This window comes from Grus americana, chromosome 1 (assembly GCF_028858705.1).
Source record: "Grus americana isolate bGruAme1 chromosome 1, bGruAme1.mat, whole genome shotgun sequence".
Lineage (NCBI taxonomy): Eukaryota > Metazoa > Chordata > Aves > Gruiformes > Gruidae > Grus > Grus americana.
The window spans coordinates 124891706-124904072 of NC_072852.1; the positions used below are offsets into that span (position 1 = coordinate 124891706).

At 50.2% G+C, this 12367-nt stretch overlaps 1 protein-coding gene across 7 annotated transcripts in view; it reads left to right on the forward strand.

Annotated features, from left to right (window-relative positions):
* The window catches only part of BCOR (BCL6 corepressor), an 82763-nt gene that overhangs the window by 45547 nt on the left and 24849 nt on the right, over positions 1–12367 (forward strand). For 5 of the 7 annotated variants that reach the window (XM_054808940.1, XM_054809028.1, XM_054808849.1 and 2 more), the window contains exons 4-6: positions 619–3447; positions 4149–4202; positions 4639–4822. In XM_054808940.1, coding sequence (XP_054664915.1) covers positions 619–3447; positions 4149–4202; positions 4639–4822 — 3067 coding nt within the window. The remainder of the gene's footprint in view (positions 1–618; positions 3448–4148; positions 4203–4638; positions 4823–12367) is intronic. The other 2 variants (XM_054809119.1, XM_054809311.1) reach the window with 1 other exon arrangement.

A 12367-nucleotide genomic window follows, 5' to 3' on the forward strand; every position in this document is an offset into this window, starting at 1 on the left:
TTCATGTAAGCGTTAAGTACATCAATGTTTCAGCAAAGTTGGTGGGTTTCTTCTTCTTTGAGTGTACGTGGGGAGCAGCTAGCAGGGAAGGAATTTGATGGCAGACTTTTCTTCATGCTGTATCCTCAGACGCCTTGCCCCGTGAATCGTGTGGCGGTGGCGAGCCTCGGAGCAGAGCTGCGGCGGAAGGAGAGGTCCTGGAGGAGGAGGAGGAGGAGAGGTTCTCCATCCTTCCCTTACCGCTCTCCACGTCACCAGCCCACATCCACTTGCTCTGATGGGGCTGGGGCTGAGGAGCTGGTTATTGCATGGAAGTGGTGCCACCGAGCATCGTCTCTGGGCCACTTCTGGCTGCTTGGGCTACGGGTCCTCACGCCTTTGTTTCTAGCAGATGGATTTGGGGTTTGGAGAGTTTTGTACTGAATGTTTGTGGTGATATATATTGCTCCGTAGGTTCCTGTTCTCCCATTCTCCAGCCTGATGAGCCTCTGTACATTTTCACGATGAGCAGTGTGTTTGCATTGGTATTGTTTCTCTTCCAAATGCTGACATGTCTGTAGCTTGAGTGGTAGTCATGTTAATGAAACGTGAAAGTAACATACTTCTTGTTCTGTAAAGGTGGATGCGACTACGGCACATCGCATTGACAGTCTCGCAGCTCTGAGTATGGACAGGTCTGGACTCATGCGAGAAGGACTCAGAGTCCCCAGTAGTATTGTCTATTCCAGCTTGTGTGGACTCGGCTCGGAAAAATCCCGGGATGCTACAAGTTCAATAGCCGGGCTCGGATTTACTCCCGAAAGAAATCCAGAGATACAGTTTAAGTCTAATCCCCCCGAAGCGGTAGAAAACGCAGCTGTCTCTGCAAAAGCCCCGAACGGCTTCAGTGCTATATACAAAACGCCACCTGGAATACAAAAAAATTCTGTCCCGACGGGAGAGACGCTGGGTTTGGACCGAGCTGCGGGTGACAAGCAGAGTCCCCTCGGTGTCAATGGTGCTAGTTACCTAAGGCTCCCCTGGGTAAACCCCTATATGGAGGGCACGACACCCACCATATACCCTTTCCTTGACTCACCAAATAAGTATTCGTTGAACATGTACAAGGCATTGCTACCTCAGCAGTCCACCTACAGCTTACCGCAGCACCTGGCTTACTCGCCCGTCTGTACGAATGGTGAACGTTTTTTATACCTGCCTCCCTCCCACTACGTTGCCCCCCACATCCCTTCGTCGCTGGCATCGCCCATGAGGCTCTCGACTGCTTCGGCTTCACCGGCGATCCCGCCTTTGGTGCACTGTCCAGATAAGAGCTTGTCATGGAAGATGGGTGTCAGCCCCGGCACCCCCGTCGAAACGCATGCCTACCCCCACATCCAGAGCAGCAAGCAGCCCCGGGTCCCCGCTGCCAAGCCAGCCCCCGCCAATATGCCATCGGACCCCGCGCTCCTGCTGCCGCACTCGCCCCGGCCATCCCCCCGTCTCCCCCTGCCCACCCAGGTCGGGGACGCCTACGCCGATTTCCACAAACACTTCCCCAGGATCACCACCTCTCCCTCCTCTGCCGTTACGCTCCCAAAGCCCTACGTGAACGTTGGTGGCGAATTTCCACCCTCCCGCCTCTCCAACGGGAAGCTTCCCAAAGGCAGCGATGCTGGGGAGGCCCCCCCACCGGCCACCCCCCATGCGCGGAAAGCTGGCCACGACCGAAAAGATGGCAGGTCCCCCCCGCTCCTGGAAAAGCAGACCCCGACCAAAGACGTCACCGACAAACCGCTGGACTTGTCGGCGAAAGTCGTCGATACAGAAACCTCCGGCAAGTCGGACCACAGTAAGAAAATGACGCCGACGGTGCTGGTGCATGGCAGGGCGGGAGGGGGGACGCACTTGCCCAGCAGCGACATCGTTCAGAAAGAAACCATTTCTCCTGGGAACGGCTGCCCCATCTACAGGCCTGAAATTATCAGCACAGCTCCCTCCTCCTGGATCGTTCCTGGTCCCAGCCCCGGCGAGGAGAATGGGAAGAGCGTCCAGCTGAAAAACAAGGCGCTGGACTGGGTGATCCCGCAGCAGCGGAGCTCCTCCTGCCCCAGGATGGGCGGCACGGAGGCGGTCGTCGGCAGCGTTTCGGGGACGGTGTCGGTGGGGGGGCGGCCGGCATCAGCGTCGCCGGCTCCCAATGCCAACGTGGATTGCGCCAAGACGGCCAGGAGCTCTGCGGAGAGCACCACCTCAGTCATACAGCATGTCGGGCAGCCCGTTGCTGCCCCCGCGAAACACAGCAATAAGGTGGCTAAATCCTGCAGCCAGGAAGCCAACTTCAAGGCGAGCGAGACCGCCTTGGCCTCCAGCCCCATCTTCCTGCCGCCCAACGAGGCGTTTCGCTCCCCACCTCTACCCTACCCCAGGAGTTACCTCCCGTACCCGGTGCCGGAGGGGATAGCCATCAGCCCTCTCTCCCTCCACGGGAAAGGACACGTGTATCCGCACCCTGTCTTGTTGCCCAACGGCAGCCTCTACCCTGGCCACCTGGCTCCCAAACCTGGCCTCCCCTACAGCCTGCCGGCGGGGCGAGGGGAGTTCATGACCTACCAGGATGCACTGGGGATGGGGATGGTGCACCCCATGCTGCTGCAGCATTCGGCTTTGGAGATCAATAAGGAGGAGAAGGCAGAAAGGAGGTCACGGTCTCATGAGAGGGTCCGCTACGAGGATCCGGCTCTGCGGGGCCGGTTGCCGGAGCTCCTGGAGAGCAGCGGGAAGATGCATTTCGAAGTACCCGGTGACAAGAGCGTGAAATTGCACCAGAGCTCCGGCCATGGTAAAAACTCGGCCAAAAGCGACAAACACCTCTTCCCGGATCTTTTGCGAGACGAGCAAGAGCCTAAAAGTGAAGCAAACGTAACGAAAGCCGGCTTTGCTACCGAAAGCAGTAATCAGGCTAATGACCCTACAAAGCACAAGGTAGAGCAGGCGTCGCAGCACAGAGATTTTATTGTAATGAGAGAGGAGTTTGGAAGAAATAATGATCTTCACGAAACCTATAATTTCAAGCAAGCCCAGAGTTCATCGGTGTTTGGCTTAAGGAAAGAAGATTTATCTGTGAGCCAGCCTAAAGAGAGAGTGACAGTCCAGCCTTCGCCTGCTTTCTTGGAAAGCACTCACGAGAGTGATGCTCCGGCTCTGGCTTTTGGCAAGGTGCAGGAGGACGCAAAAACATTCTGCATGGGGACCACGCCGCCGAGCATCGATGCCAACCAGACCTATACCAAAGACGGAGCCGACGACGTAGACGCTGCCGATGGCAAAATATTGAAACCCAAGCCGTCTAAGTTGGCCAAGAGGATCGCAAACTCTGCCGGTTACGTAGGTGATCGATTCAAGTGTGTGACGACCGAACTGTACGCAGACTCCAGCCAGCTCAGCCGGGAGCAGCGGGCGTTGCAGGTGAGTCCGCGCGGTCCAACGACCGCCGCGCTTTTGGTCGTTATTTCTCTGTTGCAAGTCGCAGTCAAGTATTAAAGTTGAGAGAAGCAACGCAGGTGGGGAAATCAGAAATTTTTTTTGTTAGGGCGTACTCGCCAGAAACGGTTTTAAATAGCAAAGTAAGTTTGTTAATGAGAGCAAGGCGATGTAAAGAATAGTATGTGTGGCATTTACGTATGTACGCGCTAGTAAGCTTGGAAGGGCTTTTACTAAGTTCTGATAAAAATGTTAATGTACGTGTATGAAATGTTTGTGCAGTTACGGAGGGGACTTGGACAGGCATGCATGTTACCTTGGCGCTGGCGCTGGCTGTAATTTCTCAGCTGGCCTGTAGTGCCAGCTAGCAAAGCGTACCCAGAAGTTGTGATTAGTATGCCAAACGTGCCGCTTGACGGAGAGGAGTCGCAGCCATGTATTAGCGGGTCTCAGGCAACGTTTGCGCCAAGCGAACACGTAGGAAAGAGTAGGAAGCGGTATTGAGGTTGATGCTGAGGGTTGACAGACAGATATTGTATAGGAATATCCTTAAGGTATTTTACTTTTAATGAAGGGATGAGTTAAGCCAAATTGTTTTGCATTGTTAAGAAAAGAATTGGTTTATGCTTATAAAAATGGATGAAATTATCTAAATGATCCATTGAGTGCCCATTTTAATTACATAGATGGAAGGATTACAAGAGGACAGTATTTTATGTCTACCTGCTGCTTACTGTGAGGTCAGTTCTTCAAATTTTTATTACTAGACTCTTACATAAACCTTTGAGTTAAATTTCATTTCCAAATACACAAAGGGAAGTTTGTGGGCCATGGTCGTCTTTATTCATTGTACGGTTTTGTGTTTTCTTTTTTTTTTTTCCTTTTGTTTTTGTCTCTTTTTACCTCCAAAACAGAATGTTTTTTGTTTTATATACAGTATACATTTATATATATCTTTTATATATATATTTATATATGAAAGAATTGTGTGGCTATTTGGATATAGATGCTAGAACACTGTTTTACAAGTCAGGTGTGTTAAACTCCTACCCTAGCTATCTATCTCAAACCCTGGTTTTGAGCCGATTTTTCTTTGGAAATGCTTTCATATAAGGTAAGGTAAATGAAGTGGCTTTTATCGCAAGATTTTTTTTTTCATATCAATTCTCTTTCTAGCGTGCAATGATGCGCTTCTCAGAGTTGGAGATGAAAGAGAGAGAAGGCCAAACAGCTACCAAAGACTCAGAGGTCTGCAGATTCAGCCAGGCAGACTGGGAAAACTTGAAAGGAAACAGTGAAAAGAAGCCAAAGTCTGTCGCTCTGGAAGATGCCATTGCTGACCAAAATGACAATGACAGATGTAAGCGAATTTAGATGGCTTTCTAAAGCGCGTACGTGTCTATATGCCGCGGCAGCTTGCAGCAAAGCTGCGCGGGCAGCGTAATCTTTGTGTTCTTGCGGTGTTGCTGGTTAAAGTCAATGACCTCGGCCTCTGCAGGTACAGAGCTGCCGCGGCTGGAGCTCTCCCTGCCTGTTTTGGGGTCTGCAAGTTACCGGTTACGGTTGTACCTGCTTTTCAGGAGACAGTCAACTGTCACCAAAGTTACTGTCTTAAAGAGATCGTCGGTTTAATTGGGGAAGTGCCACATCAGCCGGTAAAAGCAAAGGTCTAAGGTTATGTTTAATACAGAAAGGAGGTGGGGGAAGAGTGAGAGGAGACAAGGAGCTCAGCTTCCTGAAGGTGCTGTAGCGCTGGGAAAATGCCAATATTGTAGCTTCCAGGCAAACCAAGGATGGAGGACGGAAGGGTGATGGGGAGCGGGGAAGGACATGATCTTCTAGGTTGGCTTACCCATAAAAGCTGGCTGTAAAACTCCCGACGATGAGAAACTGGTTTGCCTGGGTGACTTCTTGCTGCATTGGCTTGGGGGGGTGCATGTGGCTGGCTGGCACAGGTCCTCCTGGGCAGGTGGGGGGCTGCAAAATTCCCCACGGGGCTGGCTGCTCCCTCTACGCTGTGGCAAGGTGTCAGAGGACTAGGGAACATGCGTGCTAGCAACATTGTCCTAAAAGTAAGATAAACTTTTAAAAAAAAATGATTGATACTGGGAGATTTGTTACTGTATGCAAGAAAAGCCACTTTTTTTTTGAGTGAACTCTTGGTAAGCATGTGGCTTCCAACAATTTCCCATTATTTTTTTTTTTACCTATATAATTAAGGAATGGATCAGTTCCTCCTGCTGCGACTTTCTTTTTAAAAACTAAGGAAAAAAAATCTATGCTGAAAGTATTACAAAACAAGAGGAAACACACTGCAGACTGCAGCATGCGTGTGCGTGTGTATTGTGTAACTCAGTGGTTAAGTGTGCTCTTCCTTAGGTGGAGATTCATGAGTAGGGCGAGTAGAAAATTTCATTCAGGCAATTTAATAACTTTGAATTATTGTTCTGGTCTTTGGTTAATGCTTTTGGCAGAGAGCATGCTGGTCAATCGTACTTGGTCGGTTACTCACCTAAATCAAGTTACTGTGGTATTGTTGTCACTGAAATAACAACCTCAACAAAAATCAGCCTGGCAAAACAGCAAGGGAAAGTTTTAATTGTGGAAGTGGGGAAGGTACCAAGGTGGGGAGAAGGAAGGCTGAGCCTCTGGAAGCCGAGCGGGCTTTCCTTTCTCCAGGCTATGTCGAGGCAGCTTTGGGGAGGAAGGCACCGCTGCCTTTGCAGTCCCCACGCTAAAGCCGAGAGCTCGGCAGGCTGCCGCCCCGGCTCTCCTCCTTGCAGCCCCCCTTGCTCCTCAGAGGGCTGAGGGTGCCCTGGTGATGTCCTCTGTTAAATCCCACCCTGGATGCACTGAAAAGCGTAAAGACTGGCAGCAGTGGGGTGTCCTGCCAGCTTGCTTTGGCAGCAGGGCAGGATGGGTCTGGCGGGGGGGGGAGAGGGGGGCAGGGGGACGGTTGTCTGCAGGGTCAGGGATGGGCTCAGGGGAAGAAGGGAGGGAGAGCCTGCGGCTCGGGGGTGTGGGGCATGCTACCCCGGGGGGCTGCGGGGAAGAAGAAGAGCATTAGAAGAGCATTAGAGCATCGTTGTTTGCTGAAACACACCCCCTTCCCATCCTTGCAAAAGGCCAATGATACGGTGTGTCCTTAAATTCATCATTTAGTGAGGTCCCTGGCACTTGAATCTGCTGGCTAAAATGTGTTTGAGACTATTAAATGACTGTTGGAAGCAGGGAAAGTATGTTCAGTCTTATGTTAGTTCGTTCCTCTCCTCTTTCTAATTAGCTCTGACTTAACAGGCTATTTCAGAGTTTGGCCGAATGTCTAAACTCCTAAAAGCACAGATCTGTTCTGCTGAAGGAACTCCTCTTCTGTGTGCCTGCCTCTACAGCAGCAAATACTTACCGGTACAGATTCAGGTCTCAGTACAAGTTTTTTATCGTGGTGGTTCACCTCCTGCCCCTCGGGATAACAGCTGATAAATCAGGAAGCCGAGTTGCACACTTCTTGAATGCCTCTAGTGTCGTGGCTTGGGCTCTGGTGGGGCTCGAGCTGCCAGCGGTCTTGATGCATCTCTCACCCAGCGACGGGCAAAGGGGCAATGCGCTCTGCCTGCTCTTCCCTTTTGTTTATCACCAGCGAGAGCCAGGGCTACTCATCTCCCGCCTTCTCTTTCCCTCCAATTTCTAATCACGCTGTCGGCGCGCTTGGCTTTAAAGCTTTCGAATGGGAACTAGCTGATGGTTTGCAACCTCTTCCGTTTTCCTTTCTGCCTCCTGCAAGCGGTGTTGCAGCTGAAAAGATGTTTCCCCTCGTTTTATGTAGTGTTCATCCAATGCTGGCTAAAAGCAAAGCGGCGTGCCTTTATGTGTGCGAGCGGGGGAATTTAGGAGCAAAACCGGCGAGCTGTTAGGCCCGACCCCCGCCGCGAGCACTTCACCTGCCCGGTGTTGGCGGCGAAGAGGAAAACCGCAACTGAAACTGTGATTGTGGGGCGCAGCCGGCTCGCAGGGCTCCTCCGCTGCTGCCTCGACGTGGCTGCAGCCGTGCCTGGTGTGGAGCGCAGGAGCCGATCGGGGCCCTAGCAGCTGCTCGCCCCCTCGGCTCCTCTAAATCTACCGGTGCGACCACAACAGCAACAACAAAAGGCTAAATAACGCAGGCAGGTGATGCTTACAGAGGCATCTGATGGGATGGAAACTCCTTTTTTTAGCTTGCCCTGGGACTTGCTCATTTTCCTGGCTGTATAGCACTTGTACGGACTTTTTTGGAAGCAAATGAAGGCACGATATCTGATTCCTTAAACTTTTCCTCTGACTTGGTGGTGCATGGCTTTGCCGTACCGAGTCTTCTTAAGCTTCATTGTGCATTCTGGAGAAGAGTTAAAAAGGTGTTGGTTTTGTTTGTTGTTTTTTTGTTGTTTTTTTTTTAAAAGGCCCTACTTAAGGGAGGTAGCCATATTAGCTAATTAATGAACAATTAAAGCCAAGGAGTAAAGTAGAAGTGCTTTAATTCTCTCTCATCTCATTTAGGTTTTGCCGGGCATTCTGAGAGCAGCCGCGTAGCTGCTTTGTTGCCAAGGTGACTTGTAAATGTTGCTGAGGCGATGCTGCTCCAGTGCATTTCCATAGCACAAACATGATAAATTATGGGATGCATATGTCATGAGTCATAGGATTGTTCAGAGATCAAGTGATTTAAGCTATTGGCACGGACACGCGCATCAATACGGCATGTGATGTTCGCATGTCGGTTCGTAACAAAGCTCTTCTAGCGGTATTGAAAAATCATACCCAAGTGTGAAAGATTGAATAAATTCTACAAGCTGTGAATTTCTTGATCAAGGAGCGTAATTACCCATTTATCTAATTTTATAGGAGGAAGGCACTGCCAGTTTAAAGCCTTAGCTGGGAAAAATAAAATCCGCTATGTTAAAAACCTGATTGTAAGGCATGAGGTCATGGGGAAAAAGTTATAGCAGTTTCTACGTGTGAAAATAAATGGTATAATGTGCCAAAGCCTTTAGAGCTGATCTTCGGCATTGGAGCGAGGCGCCAGTGTCCCTTTGCGTGGTAATCCCCTGCTTTGCTTTTCTCGTTGGGCTGTGTGTATACCTGAACAAATGAAAAATGGAGACAGTAAACATGTCCTTTGCCCTGGTCAGTTATTACCTTCCCGCGATGGGACATAGTGCAAAAAAAAAAAGGGAAAAAACCAAAAGTCTGCGCAGGGAGAATGGCGGTTGCTCGTTTGTGCAGTGCGGTGGGCTTGGGCAGAAGGAAACAAATGCGGAGGTACTTGGAGGGAAAAGTGAAATCGGCTGGGTTCCCTCTGCCCCATGGGACACTCAGAATTGGATGCTGAAGGTGACTTACGGGAGTTTCTTAATGTTGTTGTGATCTCCGTGCTGAATACTGGGTTTTTAGCATTTGGATAGTCATTACCCTACTCGGGATGAATAAAGGGTGCCTTGCATAAGTGAGCGCAATGAGAGGTTGCTCCAGGGAAGAGGAAAGGCTGTTTTTAGCTGCCATGTTATTTGAACAAAAGAATCACAGCTTAAACACTAAGATGTGTTTCCTTGTTTGCATTGCATGGGAGGGCCTGGTCTAGAGCAGCTGACAGCAACAGGAAAGATGGAAAAACGAAGGAAAGTTGGTTTTTTTTTTTTTGAGTAGCGTGTTTGCGTGCGTGTAACTGTTTCTTGTGAGATTGTAACCCGTGAACTAAGGAGATGCTGCTTCAGGCAGGAACCATATGGGAAGACGCATCTTCTTAATTCTTCCTTGTTTCTAGTTGGGTAGGACAGTGAGAAATGGTTTGAGTTGTTGGTGCTGGTTCTCACAGCTGGTGTGAGACTGGCAAATGCTGGAGGCTTGAGGAAGGAACACGTTCAGGAGTTTAATCTCCTTACTCATAGAGGTGTGTTGCTATGAGAACTCAGCATTTATCCTGTGTTTCTGGCTACCTCGTCACTGTTTGAATAATGATGATACGAAAACACCAAGTATTTTGTTGTTGTTTTCTTCCTTGGGTGGAGAAAAGGATGTTGTAGATACATGGCAGGGGGGAACAAAAGCAAATAAATTCTCCTTGTCCTTGTTGGGCATGCAAGATATGCTTATGTTGCTGTGCCTCATGTTGACATTTATATCTTAATTTGGGGAGACATTGTGTCTGATCCGGGTTGCTTGCAAAACAGTTTGAGGACAGAGTGGAATCCGGTGGTAAAATATTAATAGAGCCTGCGCTCCGTGAGGCGGTCACCGCTGTGCCAAGGGGAAGAACCTCTGGGCGTGCGACGTGTCTTTGCAAGCTGCTTAGAGAGCCTGACAGCCTGTGGGTTATGCTGCGTCCCGAACAGCAGCTGACCTTTGTTCTTTCGCGTTGAAAATCCGGCTGTAGAAGAGGCGGGGAGCGTCGGCAGTGGAGCAGATAGGCAAGGACGCGGCTCCCCGGCTTCGCCGCCGCTGTCCTCCCGTGTCGATGCAGGATGATTACGCAATCTGGATTAACGTGCGGAGATGTCGTTCCTCTAATGGTCTTAACCGCATCTAGCAGGGTGGATTTCAGAGACGTGTGTGTGGTGGGCAGTTCTTGAGAGGGATTTCTGGCTCGGCGGCCAAGGAGACGTAGCTCTGGTCGCCTGAGGGGTCTCCCTTGGATGTGACCGGAGAGTGGAGGCAAAGGTGTCGCAGAGCTGCTGGCAGCGAGAGCTTTTTGGATAAACTTCAATAGGTGCGTGCTGTTACCCGCGCACACACGGAGCCCCAGAGGAATGCCGATGGTGATGAGCTGTTAGCGAGGTTACAGCAAATGTCTCTCCCCTCCTTTTTATTTTTTAGCACAGACGGTCTGAGCGAGCGGCGCTCGGCATCCCTGTGCCAAGTCCTCTTGCAGACAGAGAAGGGATTAATCTGCAGCGGGTCGCTTTCGGTGGTGGCAGGCTGGAATTAGCTTGCTGTTTCCTGCAAGCCCCAAAGATTAAGACCATCAGCCCCCCCCCCCCCGCCCCGCCCCGCTACAGCCTGCTACTTCCTCTGACCCTGCGAAAGCTTCTCCAGGAATTGGTCAGGATGTGCCTGCCTTTTCTCAGGCCAGACAGTGCTAGGAGCAGGAAAGCTGCCCCAATCTAGCAACTCTCAGTGAACCGTGGTGTAGTTGCTGGTACTGCTGGAGACGTGAAGGCTATGAGTGCCCTTACCTGATCTCTTCAGGGAAACTGAGCATGGAAGTATAATGTTTCCTTATGTAAGGGGGAAAAATAGCAGATTGCATTAAAAATGTAAAGTGAAATCTGATAGGAGCATTTCTAAGGTGATACTTAGAACGTGGCTGGTCCAGCTTCTTTTATCCCGTGTGAAACAGGACTGCTGGTGCTGTTGGTGTGGTTATAGGGTACAGCTGTTGGGCAGCATCTTCGTGCCAGATGTGGGAGCACGGGGTGTTGCCAGATACATTCTGGTTTGGGGGGACGCTGGTGATTAGAGGCACAGTTGTAGTAAGCTGAAGTACCTGTTTTCTGGAACATGTCATCATTACTGGCCGAAAGAAATGTGACAAACTGCGTTTTAAAATCTTGAAGGGAGCAAGTGTTGGCCAGACGGCCTTGCGGAGAGGAGCATCGCCAAATAGCAGAATGGCTTGAGTGTCCCGCTCACCTGGAAAAAGTCAACTTTTGTTTTGATTTTTCTTGGCCAAATATCTTCTGCTGTTTTATAAAGCAGCCCTGCAGGCAGCTGCCCAAGCAGTGTAAAAATGATGCTCTGGTGCCTGCAAACGTCTCCAGAGCGCTGGGTGCTTCTTGGAGCCATTTTCAAGTTGTGGTAAAGAAAAATCTCATCAGAGAGGTTTGGGGTTTTTTTCCATCTCAGCCTTCCATTGCTGACGACAGGGATTTCAAGGACAGTCGTGAAGGCAGAAGGTGTTGGCACAGCTGTGGGAAGGTGCTCCCAGGATAAGGCAGGATGCGACTGGGCTGCATCCAGGGGCTGCCAGTGCCTGGACGCTGGTGTGGTGGTGGGTCTCGGAGGGGACAGGAAGGGAGAGGGGGCTGCAGGGGAGCAACGTCTGTCCTGGTGAGGTAGAAGAGCAGAAGCTGAAGGGTGTACGGGGGAGGAGGCTGAGTAAGGATGGGGAGGGTCAGGGGGAGCGAAGAGAAACGGAGCTGTCAGGAGTCCGGGTAGGAAACCAGCAGATGTGTTTGCAGGAAGGGAAGTGGGAGAAGGAGGAAGGGCAAGGAGGAGGAAGAGGAAAAGGGACAGTGAGCCGTGGGAAGGTAGGACAGAGCATACAGACAGTTTGCCAAACAGCAGCAGACGTGCAGAAAGAGTATAGTGGTCAGCCAGGAGGGCTAAAATTTTGAGAAATGAGAAAACCAACTTGTTTGTGAGAGTTGTAAATAGGAAGCCAGTTAACTGTGTTGCAGTCTGTACTGCGAGTCTGCCGAATCAGGCCTTGGCTAGTTTGGTGTAAACCCAAGAAAAAATACCTATTCAAGATGATGATGAAGTGCTGTTTTAAGTCAAGCATCCATTTAAAATTGCTTAAGCTGTCTCCAAATTTGGGGGGAACAGTATCAGGAGAGGGGAAGCTGAAGTTAGAGCAAGCATGGCGATATAGGTGTTTTGGGGCTAGTTTGTCAAACTAGTTTCTGGTAAGCTTTTAAACATTCGCCTGGTTGCTGCTGCTGGAAATATTCCCTGAAAAAAGTGAGGTCTTTTTTAAAAGGAGGTGACAAAGATCATGTGATGTACAGGGGCTGGCTGGTTACTTGAAGTGAGGAAGCCTTTGTATAAGCTTGGATTCAGGTAGTGCTTTTTGCAAAATACCACAGCTATTATTCGTGGTATTCCCATGTACGTATGTGTGTGCTCCATATCCCATTTGTATCTCCAGAAGAAGGGA